General features: G+C 41.4%; 2 protein-coding genes across 4 annotated transcripts in view; one reads left to right on the top strand and one right to left on the bottom strand.

The window, feature by feature from the left end:
- The window catches only part of VCL (vinculin), a 113,825-nt gene extending 111,495 nt beyond the window's left edge, over positions 1-2,330 (top strand). For both annotated transcript variants that reach the window (XM_059662303.1, XM_059662304.1), the window contains one exon: positions 255-2,330. In XM_059662303.1, coding sequence (XP_059518286.1) covers positions 255-401 — 147 coding nt within the window. In that variant the 3' untranslated portion in view covers positions 402-2,330. The remainder of the gene's footprint in view (positions 1-254) is intronic.
- Positions 2,331-4,506: 2,176 nt separating this feature from the next.
- On the bottom strand, positions 4,507-20,082 carry AP3M1 (adaptor related protein complex 3 subunit mu 1). Of its 2 annotated transcripts, none has more exons than XM_059662306.1 (9): positions 19,817-20,082; positions 14,079-14,354; positions 13,268-13,439; positions 11,327-11,464; positions 10,318-10,403; positions 9,463-9,596; positions 8,329-8,536; positions 6,490-6,634; positions 4,507-6,029 (listed from the first exon to the last, which is right to left on the bottom strand). In XM_059662306.1, the coding sequence occupies exons 2-9, from the start codon at positions 14,349-14,351 to the stop codon at positions 5,929-5,931; spliced, it is 1,257 nt and encodes a 418-aa protein (XP_059518289.1). In that variant the 5' UTR covers positions 14,352-14,354; positions 19,817-20,082; the 3' UTR covers positions 4,507-5,928. The 2 variants fall into 2 exon arrangements, with proteins under 2 accessions (XP_059518289.1, XP_059518288.1); XM_059662305.1 differs by lacking the exon at positions 19,817-20,082 and adding an exon at positions 18,870-19,084.
- Between the last annotated feature and the right edge of the window lie 165 nt (positions 20,083-20,247).

Raw genomic sequence — 20,247 nt, 5'->3', positions numbered from 1 at the left:
GGGACAGTGAACTGGCCCCGTTTAAAAAGTTTGAGGACCCCTGCACTAGAGGCCTTTGGAGGGTATAGTGCACAGTGAGGGGCCAGTTTTGGAGTCTTTTTGGTGATTCGGCTACACCAACAGTGACGTGACAAGTACGGGGCCTGCCAGGAGCAGGTCAGGGAAACGGCAGTCCACTCCTGGCTTACGCCGGTCCTGGAGGCAGGGCTGCTGCGTCAGGCACTGAGTGATGGAGAGGTCCTCTTCCCTTGCAGGCGACGGAGATGCTGGTTCACAACGCCCAGAACCTCATGCAGTCTGTGAAGGAGACTGTTCGAGAGGCAGAAGCAGCTTCAATCAAAATTCGAACTGATGCTGGATTTACACTGCGCTGGGTTAGAAAGACTCCCTGGTACCAGTAGGCACCCGATTGAACCTGGTTGGCACAGAAACCCCTACTAAACAGTATGAAAATGATCTGAGCTCCAGGAGCCACCCAGAATTGCTGGGGGGTTGAAAGCCACATCCTGGCCTGATATAACAGAAAGGAATGGGGCCTCTTCACATTAGAAAGCATTTATTCTCTTGTCATGGACACTCTGAAATGTGTCTGCATCCTCAAACAGTTATACTCCTGCACATGCTCCCAATAGGCAGACTGGGTTCTAGCCCATGGACTTCACATAAGCTCAGAATCCAAGCGTGAACACTAGCCAGACACCCTGCTCTGTCCTTGTTCCCAGGGTACAATGCCCTGCTTCCTTTCCCTGCTCCCTATTCCGCCCCCAGGCTCCCGAGACCCAGGGCCCAGGCAAGTCAGTTAAGAAGGAATCACTAGGCCTCCAAAATTGGTTTTGGGCTTTCCATGTTGCTGCTGACCTGCTGGTGTTCCCTGGCTGTGCTACCTGGACCCTTCAGAGGGAGCCTCACTGCTGTAGGGGAAGCTGGCCTCTGGGGAGCCTCAGTGTATGGGTCCTGGATTCACTTCCTACCCCTCCACAATTTACTCCTTCTAGTTTCCCACAGGATAAAATCAAACCTCAGTCTGTCGGGAGGAAATCACAGAATCACGATTGTCTTCTCCGTGCTCCTGAGCAATGTCTGTGCTAGGGGAACCCCTCGTCCCTATCCCCCTGCTACGGCCAGCCAAGGCAGCCACCCCATGAACACACTGTGTCCTGGTGCTCTCTGCCGCTGGAGGGGCACTGGTGCCAGGAGTCGCTCTGCCCATCGTCCCAGCAGGGCCACTCCCAGGCGCTTCATGCTTTGTCACTGCCGGCAGAGGTCTGTGCTGAGGCCTTATCATTCACTCTTAACTCGTATTGTTCTGAGCTGAAATGCTGCACTTAATTTTTAACCAAATCATGTCTCCTATCCTTGCTTTTATATTCTTGCCCCACACCCTGCCTAAACAAGATTTTTAAAGATATATGTTTGTTCTTCTGTAATTTCGAAAAGATCCTGTTTATCCTTTTGAAATTCAGTCCTAAGAATTGGTGCTTGCCCCCCAGGAGTGTTTAATGGACAGGCAGTCCTGTCTGAAGGACACTTCTTACCCCAGGGAGAGTGAGTGGTACTTGCAGACTGCAATTCTGGCGCTGTTGGGGATGAATCAATGGGAAATAATCCTCAGTAATTTCTATCTCCCTCAACCAACTACAACCAAGCCCCTTGCATCCTCTGCCCCTCCCAAGTCCTAATGTTCAAGAGAGTAATGGGTAAAGTATTAAATCATCACCGTAAGTTTCCTATTAGCAAATGAGAGAGAAGAGCTTTTCCTCTTTTGCTTTTATTACTGCGGTCTAAGCATCCCCAGCACACGAAAGCATATTTCTCCCCAAAGCCAGAACTGGGTGAGCAGAGGAGGAAGAACCCTTGCCTGAATCCAACGTGGTAGATCCCAACATGGAATGTGTAAGACCTGGTACTGTACACTCAGGCTTCCTCTATTTCCTATTAACTGATGAAGACTATTTTCAAGGCCCTCAGCATATTTGGATAGTTGCTTACCTGATATAAATGCAATATTAATGCCTTTAAAGTATGAATCTATGCCAAAGACCACCTTTTGTTTTACTAAAGATTACCTAGAGGAAATAAAACACTTCCAGTTCTTCCAGTGTTTTGAGACACTCGTTTACCCTTTATGCCAATGTGCTTTTCTCTAATATCAGTGCTCAAGACACAGTGAAGCAAATTAAAAAAACAACAACACGAAACAACAAAAAACCCCCAAATGATTAGACATCACCACTAAAACTACATTTATAAGCTAGGATTTGTTATATGCAAATATTTTCTGCCTTTTCTTTTGTTCTGTTTAAAACAATAAAGTGCATTTGTATAAATAATGCTTTAAATGATATTTTAGCAAGAACTTTTAGGTCAGGTTTCTCCTTAGTTTTGAAAAACAGCCAGTGGAACTAATCCTCAAGCCTAATGTTGTGCTGTAAGTAGTAGAAACCAGCAGTATGTTTACTTAACAAAGATCTGTGCAATGAAGGACACTTTTGGGGATTATATACTAGGAGCAAAAGTGACAGAGGTTAACAAAAGGAGGAAAGCAGCAGGTGATGCGAAGTAGTCTGCCTCATTTTAGACGATTCTAGCTATCCCTGGAGACTATCACCATCCCCTAAGGAGCTGAAGGTGTTACATGTGCAGGACTGTTTGTCATATTACTCCTGCTGGAGGAAGCACTGACCAAGAGTAGGAGACAGGTTCCTGGAGGAGAGCTGGGCCATCACTGTTTTTGTTTGATTTGCTAGGTCTGAAAGGGGTAAATATCATTAAAAGGTTATAGTTAGTGTTGCTTCAGCTTAGAAAAGTTACTGAGTAGGGAGGCAGAGGCTAGCCTGCTTGAGTCCACAGGAAATGTCCAAAGCTACTGAATCAGCTCAGCAGTATCTGAAAACAGTATTCATGGTCTCATTTTTGCAGTTCACCCTGTGTTCATTGGTGCTGCCTTCCTGCTGTATTACAGGTTAGTCATTTTCTCAAATCAGAATACCCCGAGGGCAGTGAGACAAATGTCTTCCAAAGGCTCTTCTCTAGTACCACCTAAGGAACAAACCCATCACATGAATTCCCTTTGAGTAAAAGGATGGTGACTCCCTTACACAGAAAATGAGCATCTACTTCATTTGCTCTTAAGATACACTCCTTTAACAATTTAGAAGCAGAGCCATTCTGGGATTAGCTAGAATTCTGAGCTTGAAAAATAGTCCAATACTACTAAGTATTACTGCATCTTTGTTATTAGTACATGGTGGTAGGGAGAAGCAGCTTTGATCAATCTGTGGCCAAAAGGGTGATGGGTGATGTGTAGAGAACGTATGCGTGACGGTTAACACACCGAGGTTGAGAGAGGAGCCACCTTCACACCGGGTACGACAGAACAAAGTCTCATCAAGCTGTGCTTGCTCTGACACTGCGACCTGCCCCTTGAATGCTCAATCAACAGTCAAGCTAAAAAGTCAATTTGTTGCTTTCATCTTTTTATTGACAGTATAGCCAGAGCTGGAGGAAGGATTTACTGGGTTCCATCAAATCAATAAATACAATAATTTAATTGTAAAAGGAAATAGTCTATTTGGAAATTTTATCAGAAATTGCGAGAGGCAAGGGACTCTTGGTATACAATCTGCTTGTATATAAGAGGAGATAGCACAGAAAGAAAATCGGACACCAGGTACAGATGGCTGATTAGGGATTCGGCAGAAAGAAAGCAAATGAACTGATTGTTCTTTTGAGGTATGAACTTTGTAAAACACTAAAAATAAAAAGTAGTTTAACTGAGTAGCCAACATTAAGCAAAGGGAATCAATATTTGGCAACATCTTGATTTTAGCTGCCAAGCTGATGATGCTACCCGGGAAATTTTGTTGTTGTTAATCCTCACCTGAGGATATTTTTTCCATTGATTATTAGAGAGAGTAAAAGGGAGAAAGAGAGGTGGAGAGAGAGGGAGGGAGGGAGGGAGGAAGGGGGGGTGGAGGGAGAAAGGAGTGGGGGAGAGAAACACTGATTGGTTGCCTCCTGCATGGGGCCGGGGATTGAACCTGCAACCCTCTGATGCTTGGGCTGACTCTCTAACCAACTGAATAACACCAGCCTGGGCTCTAGAAATTTCAAAGTTGCAAAAAGTGACTTTTCCTGCTAGATGAAAGGTAGGCTGGGTGCCCTAGGCAGGCAAAGGTAAGAATGTTGCTGTATATTGGCCTCCCTGCACCAGCACCAAACACTAGTCCTTGACAGCAGAATGGGATGAGTGTCAGGGCTACCTTTAACATAAAGGAAAGGGAGGCATAAGCTGAGAAGAATGGAAAGAATGGAGTCATAAGAAATCTAATAGCATAGGTAAGAACAAGGAGGAAAATATGAAGAACAAGCACTTATATCTTAACTTTTAGCCTTTCTCCATTCTTCATGTCTAATGAGGCAAAATAACTGGGCAAGGACTACTAAGCCAGTGAAGTTGAGTGGAATACAACTGTAGACTGGCAGCCGACCATGATGACCAAACGGTTTAAATGTTACTGAGGATTTTATTTCTGTCTCACTATGTTCTTCTACATGATTTGTCAGTACAGCAGAGACATGTAAGTACTCCAGTGACAATTACAACAATAGTTTCAGGACGGAAGCTATTGACTATAGCTTTGAGAAACACACAATATGAAAAGGGAGTTCCCCTTGAAGACAAGGGACACAGGCAAATTCAACCCTTTAAGAACAACAACACAGACACAGACAACAGTATGGTTATTTCCAAAGGGAAAGGGGGGTGTGGGAAGGAAGAAGTAGGTTTAGAGGGAATAAATGGTGATGGAAGGAGATGTGACTTGGGGTGATGAACACACAATACAATATACAATATACAGATGATGTAATTATAGAATTGTGCACCTGAAACCTATATAAATTTATTAACCAATGTCACTTCAATAAATAAAAAAGTAAAAATAAAAAGATGAAAGACCATAGTGAGGCAGGCATATTTTCCTCCTTTTGCTGATCTACAGCATGAGGCCTTTAGGCTAACTATGGTTTAATTGGTGTTGGATAAGCTTTATGAAACATGAAGATGGCAAAGGTTCACTTACATTCTTATCTTACTACTTTAATTTATTTAAAATCTCAAACACTTGTGCTTGCAATAATTTCCTAAAAGCAGTAGTGTTCCCTTATATTACCTTAATAAAGCATTTGCCCCTTTCATACAAATGATTTTTACTGTGCTAACAGCTGAACCAGTGGTGCAAAACTGAGATGGTACTTACTGCAGCAAGGTCTCTGTAAATTAAAATCTGCGCTTTACATAGAAATCTTATTTATAAAAAATACAATACCAAGTACAGTGAGAATGGAGCGTGGAGCAGCAGTGCTCCTTGCCAGGGCATGTGGAGGTGGCTTCTGCTACAGTGCTTGCTTAATGGCACAAGTGAAAAGCTGAATAAGGCAAACACTTGAAGAGGCAGTTTTTTTTGTAAACTTCTTGGGGTGGAGGGAATTTCCTCTTGGAACAGATGCTGATTTGGGATGGCTAAGATCAGGTGTGATATTTGGCTGCACTTGACACATCACATTACAGATGAAGACAGCTGCTGGCTGAGATCAGTTCACTTGTTTTAGGAGAGAGGTTATCACTGTAGCCTTCTGCCTTTACTGTTACAATGTGCAACCTCCAGCTGGTGCCCCCTATGGAGAAAATCACCCCCAAAATCTTCCTAAGTAAGAGATACAAAACAAGCTAAGTTATTAAAAAATTACCTTAGCTTAAAGCTCCTTAAGAACCCTACATGGAGCACTAAGCAACTCTGTTAGCGGCGTGTAGCTCACACAAATGCTTTAACTAGAATAAGTATTCCCACCCACTTGGTACCTCATAGTAATAAACTATAATGACACTGAGAAAACAAACAGATCTTGAAGGATTTTGGCCTCTTCTCATGTCCTCACTTGGAACTTTCCAGCTTTTGTGACGTATTTGACTCCTTTAAATGGCTTGTATTTCTCCCCATACATGTCCAAGCGGTTTACTTTTAAGCCTGTGTCAAAAAGAACAGGTGGGAAAAGAATAAATTATTATCCTGGTCACATCAACCAATACAGTATTGGTTAACAGTGAGCACTACACAGTAAATCTGACAGTAACCAGTGTCCCTTATACCACTTGGAAACAATATCCCTTCTACCATATACAAATTACAGCACTGTGGGGATATTACTCAGTTCAGATCCCCTGTGGGCAAGGAATGTCTTTTAAGGTTAAGTCTACTTTCTGAATGCAGAACTCCTTTGGTGCTTGAATCAGGGTTGGGGTAAAGGAAAACTGTGTGAAACAGGTGATCTCTAAAATCACTGTCCCTGAGAGGTTGGCCCCATAGCAATGTGAAAGGCAAACTGGAGCTATTCTTTCTAGAGAGGGAGTGTTACCCTTCTAAGCTCCTAGTAGTTGACCTCAGCAAAACTCAATTACCCTTAAACACAAATCAAATTTATCCTTACCTGAAATAGCAAGCTGCTGGATCTTGAACTGTATGTTGAGGCTTGGATTTTCTTCTGGCTTGGGTGCTCCAGACTGTAAATTCACCAGTCCTTTAAGACTTGGGAGCTTTTGTGGAGTAATTTTCCCCACATCCCATGTTAGTACCTTAAAAAGACATGAAAAACAAACAATCTGAACCATTTAATAAAGACAAATGTTCAAAGACACCACAAACTTTTGTACAAAATGAAGCACAGTGTCTTGGAAACAAGAGACCTGGGACCCTCACTGAGTTCACCACTATTTAGTTCTGAGAGTCTGAATGGAGAGTCAATAGAGAACCAACATTAGTTGAACATTGACTTTTGGATATAGCACTGTGCTTAGCACTACCTGTATGTTATCTTATAGAAGCCTGTGATGTAGATTTTGTCTTTTTACAAATGAGGAAATTAAGGCTCAGAGGTAAAATGATTGCTCAAGGTCACACAGCTAGATAGGGACAAGGCTGGGATTTGAACCTAAGGCTATCTGATTTCAAATGCTCTTTCTACTATGTCACATTCACTGTTTCTGTCTGAGCTTCAAGTTTATTTTTGTGTAAAATGAGAAGACTGACCTAAACTGGTATTTTAATCGTTCAGCTGTGGAATCCTTTGTTCAAAGGAAATCTATAGCGTGGAAGCTCAGTAATAGATGAAAAAGAGAAGCTGGTTTGTGAAGGGCCAGGCATCTGAAGCCCCCCTTCGCTTCTCAGGCCTGTGTGGTTCTTCAAAACCTTAGGACTACATTAGATGATCTTTAATATTCTATGATTTTATTTAAAAATATGCCTTTCTGCCTGGCTGGTGTGGCTCAGTTGGTTGAATGTTGCCCCATGCACCAGGTCACCAGTTCAATTCCTGGTCAGGGCACATGCCCAGGTTGTGGGTTTGATCTCGAGTAGAGGGTGTACAGGAGGCAGCCGGTTGATGTTTGTTTCTCTCTCATTGATGTTTCTATCTCTCTTTGTGAAATCAATAAAAACGTATTTTAAAAAAATATGCCTTTCATTTACCAGGCAGTCCAATGACTCTGCTGTTGAAAATAGTATTTTTTTACCCAACAAGGAAGCTGAGAGAAAATCATCTTTTGCAGTTTCTCTGAAGACCCTCTGCTAGAGGCACATTTATGTAGGGTGAGGACGCTGTTTTCCTAGCCAACACCCCCTGTGGAAAAGTATAAAACAATGCTCTTAAATTTAAAAAAAAAAAAAAGAGAAAGATCTAAATGATCAATTTCTACAGTAAATGTAACAATAGCCTATATATCTTCTTATAGCCACACATGTTTTTCTCTTTTTAAAAAGCTTTTATATCTTCTTCCTCATTAGAGAATGAGTGCCTGGATTATCAATGGAGGAGCAAAGGTATGCACACTCTGAAGGGGGACAGAATGAGTCTGTTCTGTTCTGAGCGGCAGACGCAGTATTTCCTTCACAGCCACTGGCAAAAGCACAGCACAGTATGCTCTCTCTGTTTCGTTAGGAACTTTATTTTTAACCAAGACTCTAAGACAGGGGTGGGCAAACTTTTTGACTCCAGGGCCACAATGGGTTCTTAAACTGGACCGGAGGGCCGGAACAAAAGCATGGATGGAGTGTTTGTGTGAACTAATATAAATTCAAAGTAAACATCACTACATAAAAGGGTGCGGTCTTTTTTTTTTTTTTTAGTTTTATTCATTTCAAATGGGCCGGATCCGGCCCGCAGGCCATAGTTTGCCCACGGCTGCTCTAAGACCTTCCTTCTAGCCCCTGCCCCAAATCACAAAGTAAAGATTGCAGAAACACGCTCACTCTTGATTTGAGGTGGTTATACCTTGGTAACTGGATCAAATGTATAGCTGCCTTGTGTTGGCGTCAGGTTCATATTCAGCACAACTTTTGGCATGTGAACTGTCACTGTGATTCCTTCAATAGTTTTTCCCATATTCTGCTTTGGTCCAATTGTAATATCAAATCTGCCACAAGAACTGTTCTCCTTAAAGCTGATGCTGTGTTTCACATACACTGGTATTGCCACTAGACTAAAAAGATAAAGACACAAAAGCACAGACACACATAATTAATGGTATAAGACAGCTCAGGAAGTGACCTTAAAACCTCAGTCCAGGGTATCTACCCTGCCTCTAAGTTCACTATAAGACCTTATACCCCTAGAAGTGCGGATTCTGCATCTGCACTGGGGGTGGGGGTGCAGTGAGTATAGCACATTGTTCTGGTACCACTACACTAGGAATTATACAATTTCTGAGGAGTAAGTATACAAATCAAGATAGAAATCTGAAACTTAATTATAGTATAAACAATTGTGGCAAATAGCCCTAGTTTAAAGAAATGAATTAAGATCTATAGAAAGATAATTTACCATTATGCAAACTAATTAAGCAGTTTGTATGTGGTAAGAGCCAAGAAACAATTCAAATCTCTGCTTTTGAGTCCTGTCCTGATGCTAGCTAAATAACTTCTGATATTTTCTAGGGACAAACTAGCTACAACCCACAACACTAAATCAATCATTTAAACCCCAGTGCAAAATAATTAATTAATTAATTAAAGAAAATAAACCCCAGTGCATAGAAGAGTGACTTAGAGCCAGTTAGTTGGGGAATGTCCTGGGAGCTATAGGTAGGTCTGTCTCCTTCTGTCAGCCATGAAGTGTATAGACCATAGTAAAATTATGGCATGGGTTCATGGTTTTGCTCAAGTTATACAGTCCCAAATGCTTGCTCTCAGGTACATATTTTACTATGGTCTCAATTACTACTAGTCTACGCTTAGATTCAAGGTACACTGATTATTTTAGACACCTATTTTCACCAGTTCTTGGTTCTCCTGGTGAACCATGGCTAAAGGCAGCAACGATGAACTCAAAAATCCAACTATCAAAATGAAAAGTCAATTCTATTCAGCATATTGATATACGATGGCGGTATCTGGTTGATCAACATACTTTTGTGAGCTGACCCGATATGATATGAGTCGGAAATTTCCATCTGGAGGAATAAATGACAAAACTCTTTCAGATTCCCAACGTTTGAACCGGATGCAGGGGTGGAAGCTGACATCATCTAGCAGCCTGGGGTTCTGCCAGGAAAACAGAACACAACCACCATATTCATAGAGCATAAGGAACATGGCAACTCTATTCAGATATGAGAAATTAATATTCTCCCTAAAGATAAAGCAGTCATGTAAGAGTTTGTTATTACGACCACATCATAAGCATAGTTTTACAACGCTCTAAAGTTTGCAAATATTTTATATCATTATTTTACTTGAATCTTAACTATGAAGTAGAAAATCCAAGAGTTTCATTTCCATTTTATAGATGAAAAAACTGAGGTCCAAAGAACTCAAGGTCAGGACAAGTTAGTGGCAGAGACTGAACTGGAACTCAGTTTTCTTGATTGTTCTTAGTGGCATGTCATGCTGAGTCTAAAATGATGCAAAAGATTAATGCCCTTGCATACCAGCAAAACAAATAATAATTCAATGAAATCAATGCTGCAGAATTGCAGAAGCCAGCTAGCCATTTAAGCTACTTCTAGCACACCTAGACAAAGACCTCTCCTCAGCCTTTCCATACAGGCCATGCTCATCAAGTAAGCTAGTGTCCTGGTAAGCTGTGCTAGGATTACTTCTGAGATAATCTTTTACAATCTAAGATACAAGACTGTCTCAGTGTTTATCATTTCATTTAGTGCTGCATATGTATTAAGCATGCAAGGAGCTATAGGACAGGCGAACAAAACCTACCATGAACCCCCCCTCCCCACCCAAAAAAAAACCACACAAAAAAACCTACCATGAAAGAAAGGGAAAGGTCAGGCATTCCGGATAACTTAATGCAAGCATCAATGACCCCCTGAATTTCTGCAAAGACTGTAGATCCTGAAGAAAGAAAAAAGGTGATAACATTATCGGATCTGCGTTTTTATGAGTTATCACTGTGTTGAAGTGATGGAGACACCTCCTGGATGTCAGATACACTGAACCTCTGCACATCTATTATCAGACCAGTGGACAGAGATCCATTACATTCAGCGTCTTCACTGAGTGCCATGGCCCATACCTGACACAGGCTGGAATACGATAATTCTAAGGAAAATCAAACCTGTCTACATCTCTATAGAGTCAAACTTGTAAAACTGCTGGATATGAAGTTAAAATATTTTTCACAGAATTTTAAAATGAGGCAAGTTTCTCATGAAATGGACTAAGCTACCTGTTAACTTTTAAGAAATAGGAGCCATTATTCTGCAATAATACAGCTATTTTCCGTATGATGGAATTTTATAATGAAAAGGGTACTCACTAAAGAAAAGATACTGGTTATAGTTCACAATAACTCAGTTTCATACCAACTAGCTGTGCTACCGTGAGCAGCTTACTTAACCCTTCTGAACTTCAGTTTCCTTAGGTATAAAATGTGAGGGTTGGAGATGTTTAAAATGTTTGTGATCTAATATAGCACTGTTGTTTTGTCTGGGATCTTTACTAGAAATACTGCACAAAAAATAGCAGCAAAAGTATGGTGTATGGTAGAAGTACAATAAACGTTAGAATGAATAAATGGCAAGAGGAGAGGTGTACAGGGTAATAATCAGCTTAATGTAAGACAACATAAGATCTGATTTACAAAGATTGGCTGATCTCAACTAGTGGTTATGAAAATTATATGTAACCTCTGAGCAAAATAAATTTAAACATTAGTCTTTCCACTGAAACCACACTGCCAAGGGATTTCAATTTCCTCTTCAGCTTATGTCAGCTGAACTGTTTTTTCCCAAATAAGACCACATGCACACAATTACCTGATTTATCTATAATTGCATCTATTTCTTCAACGACATCAAAATAGGCTTCATTATTTGTGTACTTTACTCCTGCCCGGCGCCATGGGATGTTGGACAGCTGCCCAGTGGGGAGTGTGTCCCCAACATTACTACTGCCTAGAAACAGGGAAAGAGAAAGCAAAACGAATGCATAAAATGGTCAACAGAAAAGCTATTAATGGGGGGGAAAAAAAAAGGGAATATTTTAGCTGCTTCTTTAATGTTTGGGTTTTTCTTCATTGAAGTTGTGGATGGTTTCTAGAATTGCTGGAGACATATTCATACCAACATGATCAAATTTCTAGAAGACAGAAATAGGCCGTGTGGTCCTCTATCTGCCAAACCAGGTTAAATTCATTTACTTATCTTTTGCTTCCTGTGTGTTAACAGTAACCTAACCTAATTCCAGTGGCTCAACAACAGACTCTCATCCTGCTGCCACTGATAAAAAAAGAGGATGGTTGTTTCAAAACCTTCTGTCGATAAAATGTCTCCACTGAGAATACAGGGCGATAACTAGGTCCTTTGGTATCCAGCTTGGATTCTACAGGAGATGCTGCCAAGCAGGCCTCAGTGGAGTAACTGCAATGAAGAACATACTCTGGCCTTTTTCCATTTTAAGGTCAGCACACCCTTCTGCCTACAATATGGCTAATGTTCAATATCTGGCTAATTTCCTGGTAAACTGACATAGGTTTGAAAATAAATCTGGTTGTCCTAAACATATATCCTTGAACTTTTAAATAGTTACCAATATGGTTAATTTACATTTCCAATTCAAATGTAGTACATGCTTAACAATAACAACATCTTTCATTATGACTATATCACCTACAAAGTATGTGATGAAACTGCTTTTAAAAATCTTATACTGTTATTTGTGTATTTCAATTTTAATTTTTTTTTTCCAGTTCCCTCCCATCCAGAGTATAGGTTTTAGGAAGGAGCACAGACACGCCATCTTATCTTTCCTTGAATTTCTCCTGACAATCAGCCTTGTACAGAGGATGAATAGGAGCTATGGAATGAACGGTTTCTCATAGGCCTCTCTCACCCACTTTAGATTAGTGCACTTGGAGAGGCATTTACAGTGGTGGACAGTAGAGTTGGAATGGCACATAACATTTCATAGAAATCTTTCTCTAGAAGACTTTAATTTTTTTCAAAAGAATATTGTCATCTGAATGTACCTAATTTCTAGCCCTAATGAAGAATTAAATCAAAATTGGAAATTTATAACACAAGTACAAGGTCCACAATGCATGAGATATCACAAATAGACTTAATTTCTTGTCTTTCTGTCTTAACACATCTTTTTCATGTATAAATGAGCTGCCAAAGGGAGCACTTGCATGTATAAAACAAAGACCTGGAGGAGACAGTATATACTCTGTGGTAGCAAGTCTCACATTTTCTATACTTTATTGATTGTAGGGTAGCAGCATATGCCAGTTTTTTAATACTATTTTTATTTTTTTCTGGTTTTATTGAGTTATAATTGACATATAACATTATGTTAAGTTTAAGGTATACGATAGAGTGATTTATGTGTATATATTGCAAAATAACTATCATAGTAAGTTTCATTAACATCCATCATGACATTTGCTTCTTTAGGATTAACTGTGATCATTTATTTAGTCTTATTATTTAGTATTAAATAATAGTAGTATTATTATGGTTTTGTAGAAAAACCTATAATAAAAAGTAATAACAAAGACATTCTTTAGCATTTAAGACTCAGCAAAATAAATAGATTTTTAAACATGAAAGGAAATATACATCCATTTAAAATTCATCAAACTTTAATTCTGGCCAAATTGGACTATCTTAAGGATCTGCCAGATCATAAGAAATGGTGTTGAGTTGTTTATAAGGTTTTAGTTGCTCAGTTCCTAATAAAGTGTATTTTTGCCTCACCTGTAATAGAGTTGACGACAGAACGGAGAATTGTTGGTGGTTTAATCAGTTCTTTCAAAATGTTAGATTCAGTAGCCAGTGGAAATCCATTGTCTAACATTTCTTCCAAGAGCTCATACACTATGACCACATTATCCTTAATTGCAGCCTCTGAACACTCACCAAAGTAGTCCTGATAAAATACCACGGAAGGAATGAAGAAAGGCTTGCTAAATACTTTTTGCTCTGAAGGGTAAACTTACAGTTGCCTAATTCAATGAATATAAAACAAAGGGGGGAAAAAACCCTTTGATAGTTCTATATAATATTTTCTTAAATTTCTGGATTGAATTGAATTTCTATTACATATTATGCCAGAAAGTACAGTGAAGCATTAAACCAGAATGTGAACTATAAACTCCCCTTGTCCCGATTAGGTACCCCAAAACACACAGATTAAAGTATGTGGCATATTCAGTAAAAAGAAAAAAATAAAATGTGAACATCAGATTTCATGACCAATAAAAATATTGGGAACACTCAGAGAACTGTGTGTGGAAAGCACTATTGTTTCCTGATGACATAATTTATAATACATATAAAAAATAAGGGTTCCAGGCCAATGAGAGTTTTCTGTTCTCCTGAAACAGTGAATGGAGCAGCCATGTGTGCTACTGTATACCCTACGTAAAATGGTTTATGCATAGTTGAAGACAGAGAGAGAGACACAGTAGGACAGACAGCACAACAAAAGCTGGATAGTTAAATATAATAATGTGTCCCCCCAACTATCTTGGGTAATTTAAGTTCAAAGATCTAATGAATAACCAACCTGAAAAGTGTCAGCAACTCGATGTAGGAATTCAATTACAAAGAGAGGTGGCACTTCAGTCTGTATGACAGACACAAAGAAGAGCTTATCCCTATAGATACTGATGAGGTAGTGGTGAGGTGTTGAAATGACAGGTGGTACATTTTCAACATCAGCAGCTTTCTCTTGAGCTTCAAAGAAGTAATCACAGACAGACTGGCTCACAACACTCTTCCAGTGCTTCTCTAGAAATATGTCACCGGAACAGTTTATGAGAAATAGACTGTGGATCATTTTCTGGGGGGAAAAAGTTTAAATTTAGTATACATCAAAGGTATCTTTATATTATCCTGACACCAAACCCAGAAAAGGCAATACAAGAAACTATAGACCATTATCATTTAAGAACATGGAAGCAAAACTTCTAAACAAAATACCAGCAACTGAATCCAGCATCATAAAAAAATATTATACTGATATACCTTGACCAAGTGCGATTTGTTCCAAGAATGCACAGATGGTTTCAACATATGAAAATCAATTAACACAATACACAGTATCTATACTAATAAAAGGGTAATAAGCTAATTAGACCAGATGTCTTTCAGATGCCTTCTTGACAAAGCCACGGTGGCAGGGACAGAAGCAGAGACAGTGATGGGTGATCAGGCTGGCAGGGGAGAGCAGTCAGGGGCGATCAGGCTGGCAGGCAGAGTTGGTTAGGGGCGATCAGGTAAGCAGGGGAGCAGTTGGGGCGATCAGGCAGGCAGGGAGGTGAATGGTTAGGAGCCAGTGGTCCCGGATTGCAAGAGGGATGTCCGACTGCCGGTTTAGGAAGCAAAACTCCTAAACAAAATACCAGTGGGATTAGGCCTAAATTGGCAGTCAGACATCCCTGAGGGGTCTTGGATTGGACAGGGTGCAGGCTGGGCAGAGGCGCCCCCCCCCTCCCGTGCACGAATTTCGTGCACGGGGCCTCTAGTTAGAAACATAAAATACCACCCAATAAGATTTCCTGCAATGATGTATATGTCCTGTATCTGTGCTGTCCAATACAGTACCACTAATCACATGTGACTAATGAACACATGAAATTTGGCTAATGCAACTGATGTACTGAAGTTTTAATTTTAATTAAATGTAGTTAGTGGTTACCATATTGGACTGGGCAGCAAATGTGCTGAACTTATAATTAAGAGAAATAGTTGAAGGGTATGCTTCTTGTATAGTTAGAAGCCAAAGTGTGTTCTAATAAATTATTTAGAGCAGAAATTGTATTTAAAGGAGCTGACATATGTTCTCTTCTTCAACCATTTATCTTATAGAAATAATAGTTCACATGTATCTGTGGTACTCCATTGCTTCAATACACCCTAAAAGACTGCTGTTCTTGAAACAAGCGACTTTGAAGTTTTCTTTATTTTTAGAGGCCAGATTCCTACTCATCGTTGTAAGCTGGTGAAAAATTCTTTCCAGGAAAAGTTTCCACCAAAGCGGCTTTCATTGGCAGTAGTTCAGATCTCAGAAGAATACAGCTCGTTAAACTGGCCATCTGGATTTATTGTTATCCTTAGTGCTGAGATGAAAGCATAACACTTCGTAGCTTTCATTAGTGCTTAGCTTAAACACCCATTTTAACCTTCTAATATACGAAGAGAGAGCTTATTTCCTGTATCCATATTATGACCAAGGGCCTAATGCACATAACAATTAAATAAATATCACTTGCAGCCTGTTTCTTCCGCTACTTACTCTTTTAGTAGCTGCACTTAACTTCTTTTATTATTTTTAAAAACCTCCTGGGAAAAGCTACACACACACCACCACCACAACTATCTTTTTGTTCTTAGTGACTTTGAGCCAGAAAACAGAATTCTCCCAGTTATTTTAAAGCCACCTGAGAAACTGTCTTCAGAGGCAGTCCCATCAGAGCTTTGCCTACAGCTTACATACTTCATAAATCCCCTTTACCAAATGTTGGACATACTCATCCTGATGATACATAATCAGTGCAATTACAATAGTCAAAATATCCTTGGAGGAGAAAAAAGAAAATGTATTCCCTCTATACAGAACAGAATAAAGGCATGGAAGGCAAGAGAGGCCAGGAAAGAATCTGGCTCACCTGATTGATTCTCAGCCAATATGTTGACCGTGTATGCACTCAACAGGTAGTTTTGAATGTTTTCTATATAAATAATGGGGAGACAGGGGTGAACAAAATACAGTCCCTGAACTTAAGTGTTTAGAGTTCAACAAAGAAGGCAAAAAACTCAATACAGGAAGATGTAAATCCTATTATGACAGGGGAAATGCAGTGTACTATAGAAATTCGCAAGGCTTTACGGTGAGAGAGAACACAAGATAAAGAAATCCAGTAAAACTTAGCAACTTTAGAAGGTGAGGGGAATGGTGAGATGAAATACGCAGAGATGGGTTCACTTTGTTCTCAGGGCAACGTAAAATCATTTTTATGGTTTTATGCAGGGGATTCATACAATCCCATTTACAGTTTTAGGAAGATTGCACTGTGGCAAATGCATAAAAGGGAAACTGGCTATTGTGAGACCAGTTGAGAGATGAGTTATGGTTGTGGCCTGAACTAGAATGTTGACAGTAGGGATGGAGTAAAATAAAAAGAGAAACATTTTGGTTTGAGCAAAGACTGGGGAGGGAGAAGAGGGGAGTATGAGAGGGAAAATGAGGCATTGAACCCTAGTTCTGTAAGATTAGACCCAATTCTGGTTATATTTGAATCAAATAGACATATGCAAAAGATATATGGGTCTGGTGCTCCCAAGAGAAGCCGAGTTGGAAATAGATTCGTTTAATAATCATTATTTTTGTTAATGGGAATTGCAATTCTAAGGAGAATAAAACTACAAAGAGAGCGTGTGAATTGAAGAGTCTGTGAAAGGAACTCCAACATCTGAGTAGCAGCTGGGTCAAGGAAATGTGCCTAAAAAAGAATATTTGGATGGGCTCTCCCTCCTGGGAGTCAGCCGCACTTTTCCCTTCCCCTTCTTCTTCCCCCACAGGCATTCATCTCCTGAACGCCAAGGGTCCCCATGAGACTTGCAACCAGGAGAGCAATGGGCAGTGGCACCTCATCCCAAGCCAACCCCCAAAACCGTCTCCAAGGCCCCCTCTCTCTGACTTTCCTGTGAGCGGGTGTCAGTTCCGCCTCGGCTCACCTCCTGCCCATCTGTTCTAGAGCCGAAGCAGCCCGCCTAGCCTCTCCTGTTGCTGCTTCTATCCCAAGACCCTCCTTGCTTCCCTGTCCCATTTTAATAAACATACTCTAAAAAAAAAAATATCTGACTGAAAAAGGATAACAAAAAAGCAGAGAAGGTAATGGTTTTTTAGTAACTATAGTGTGTTAGTGTGTTTCCAGAAGAATGGAGTTTTAAACATTGTAAATGGCACAAACAGTTCAAGCTACAAGAACTGAAAGTGTTAAGTTTCTCAACTTTCTTTTCATTATTATCTGCTAAAGGAGCCTTTTCAGACTCCCCTTCTATCATACCCCTCCCCTAGAAAGTTTCAAACCACAAGTATATACTGTATATTTCTTTATGTACTGTTGTGATATCTGTGCTTTATAAAAAGAATATGATTTTTTCCTGTCCCTACTGAGAATATGTAATTTAACACAGAGAGGATGTTGATGATCTTATTAAAAGCAGTTTCAGTGGCAGTTTAATGGAAAACTGGAAACCAGGTATACTGCAAAGGGCTGAGAAATGAGAAATAAGTAGCAAGAAGTGGGAAAAACAGAGATAAGGAGAGCAGATGATACATTCAAGAACTCTAGCTGTGAAGGAAATGAAAAGACAGGCAAATAAATGGGTGTAGTTCATAAAGTTAAGGAAGAATATTTTTAAATTGGAAAGAAAAGGTGTGAGCAGAGGGGGGAAGGCTGATGATGTAGGGGAGAGAATAACTAAAAAAAGAAAGAAAACCCTGTAAAAGTAGGAGAGGATGGCATTGGTCAACTAGGTGAAAGGATGTGTTTTCCATAAGGAGAAGGGACATTTTTTCCTCTTTAAACAAATGGGAAGAAGGTTTACATATTTGGTTGCAGGAAGACGATGGCTTTTATTTTCTCTGTGTAACAGGAAGGGAGGTAATTTGCAGATGGAGAGAGAATTCCTCTTCTTTACAAATACCATTTCCTACCCACGAATTGAGGTACTACTGAGCACCTTACAAGTATCTACCCTGCAGGGAACTCCAATAGGTGAATGCTTCTTAGAAACACTGCAAAAATCCCAAGATTCAATATGAAAAGCTAATCTGATTGCAAAGAGAGCTTTCCTACTAAAGATACGTTAAGTTTTGGATAATTCTTCATTCATCTCATTTCTCCACTTTTCCTATGGTTTCATGTCCTCCCTTCTTTCGAGAACGAACCCTTCCATTTGCCATTTTGAATCGTTAATGTTATACATTGGTTAACTGGTTTTCTGCACCGAAGATAATGATGCAGCCGGGTCAAGGAAATGGTGCCTAAAAAAAAAAGAATATTTGGGCCCAAACCGGTGTGGCTCAGTTGATAGAGCGTCGTCGGCCTGCGGACTGAAGGGTCCCAGGTTCGATTCCGGTCAAGGGCATGTACCTTGGTTGCGGGCACATCCCCAGTAGGGAGTGTGCAGGAGGCAGCTGATCGATGTTTCTAACTCTCTATCCCTCTCCCTTCTTCTCTGAAAAAAAAAAAAAAAAAATCAATAAAATATATATTTTTTAAAAAAGAATATTTGGACGCATTCCTAAAAACAAACAAACCTCAAGCTCTTCAGGAACCTTGCCCACCTCCATAAGCGTCTGTTCCGTGCTCCAAGGGAAGAAGGTCACGTCTGCACCGGCAGTCTCTCCATCCAGTAGCCGACTCTCTAACTTCCTCATCCTCAAACCCAGCCACCCGGTCTGACTCCCACGGGCTCCCTGAAACCCTGGCAGCATCTCTTGTCCCTGATAACATTCCCCCAAACAAAACCAATACTTCTTACCCTATTGCCACACGAAACTCCACCTGCTTTGTTCTCACCTTGGACGTCTCCTTCCGGCTCACTCCCCATGCTTTCTTCCTGTTATCCTTCTATCACCCCTGCCTAAACCACCGTCGCAAACCCGATACATCCCAAGTTCCACAAAACTCCTCCTCCTCGCGCGAGGGCTCCCGATTTTATCGAGGCACCACCTTCTTAACCACGTACGCTCTCAGCTTCGGCTCCAGATCCAAGCCTCATCTACCAAGTGCGAGCAGCCACACTGGCCATCGCTCTCGCGTACTCCTCGCCACCTCCTGCTTAGGTTCCCACCACCTGTCAGTCTTCGGGGCGGCAACACCCTCCTCACTGTATTCCCCGCACCTGGCGCCTCCAGGCGCCACCCTCTATGCTAACAGGATGTGCGCTCAGGTCTGTCCCGGGTTTGGTTCTCCTAAGCAGAAGCCTGGGGCTGAGGTCCGAGTCGTCGGTACTCCAGCTCACGGTGGGTGACAAGACCTTCTTCCCGCGCCGGAGAACGGAGGGGGACCCCAATGAGCCTGAACCGCTCGGGCCTGGAGCCTGCGAACACAGGGCTGTAGGGGCACCGTCCCTTCCGGCCCGGCTGGCAAGAAAGCCCGGAAGGCCAGGAGGGAGATCGCGGCCCCGGCCCGCAGCGCGGGAGACGCTCCCGCAAGCCCAGGATCGTCAGCTTACGCCCCCGTTTTCCAACCGTCCCCAGAACGCAGACTCCCCGCCCCTCACACTCACCCCGACACCTGGGCCTGTCAGTGATTCGGCGCCGGGTCCTCTCCGCACCGAGACTGAGGCAGCGGAGTAGGCTGTGAGGACCCCGCCGTTGGAGTGCCCAGTAGATTGCCTGACTGACAACTTCAAGGAGACCAACGAGGTCTACAGATTTGGAAAGGTTAAGTAAGCGGGAAGGTGTTGAATGAGAAGAAATACATCTCTTGAGTTTTAGGGTTTAGATTCCCCGAGAATTCAGAAGAATGAGGGGGTTTCGCGTTCCTGGACTCAGGCGCTCATCCGCAACCTAACACAATCTGCGGGGGGACGGGTTGGCCCCCTACGAGGAGGGGCGGGACCGGGAAGGGGCGGTACTAGCCGATGGGTGGAGCTGAGGGGTCGAGCCAATGATTGCGGGCGGGAGAGGCGTGAACTGGGAGGAGCCGAGAGGGAGG

Source organism: Myotis daubentonii, chromosome 13 (assembly GCF_963259705.1).
Source record: "Myotis daubentonii chromosome 13, mMyoDau2.1, whole genome shotgun sequence".
NCBI lineage: Eukaryota > Metazoa > Chordata > Mammalia > Chiroptera > Vespertilionidae > Myotis > Myotis daubentonii.
The sequence above is the reverse complement of the archived record's forward strand: the minus strand, read 5'-3'. Positions and strand labels throughout refer to the sequence as shown.

Bases quoted from the DNA above. Each gene is read 5' to 3' on its own strand.
- AP3M1 (XM_059662305.1), bottom strand. From the start codon at position 19,019: ATGCTGCCAGGGTTTCAGGGAGCCCGTGGGAGTCAGACCGGGTGGCTG. The intron at 14,355-18,869 runs GTGGGCAAGGTT...TTTTCCCCCCAG, and splicing joins CGGAACAGACGCTTATGGAG to AAAATGATCCACAGTCTATT. The intron at 6,030-6,489 runs GTAAGGATAAAT...TTTTTGACACAG, and splicing joins CCAGCAGCTTGCTATTTCAG to GCTTAAAAGTAAACCGCTTG.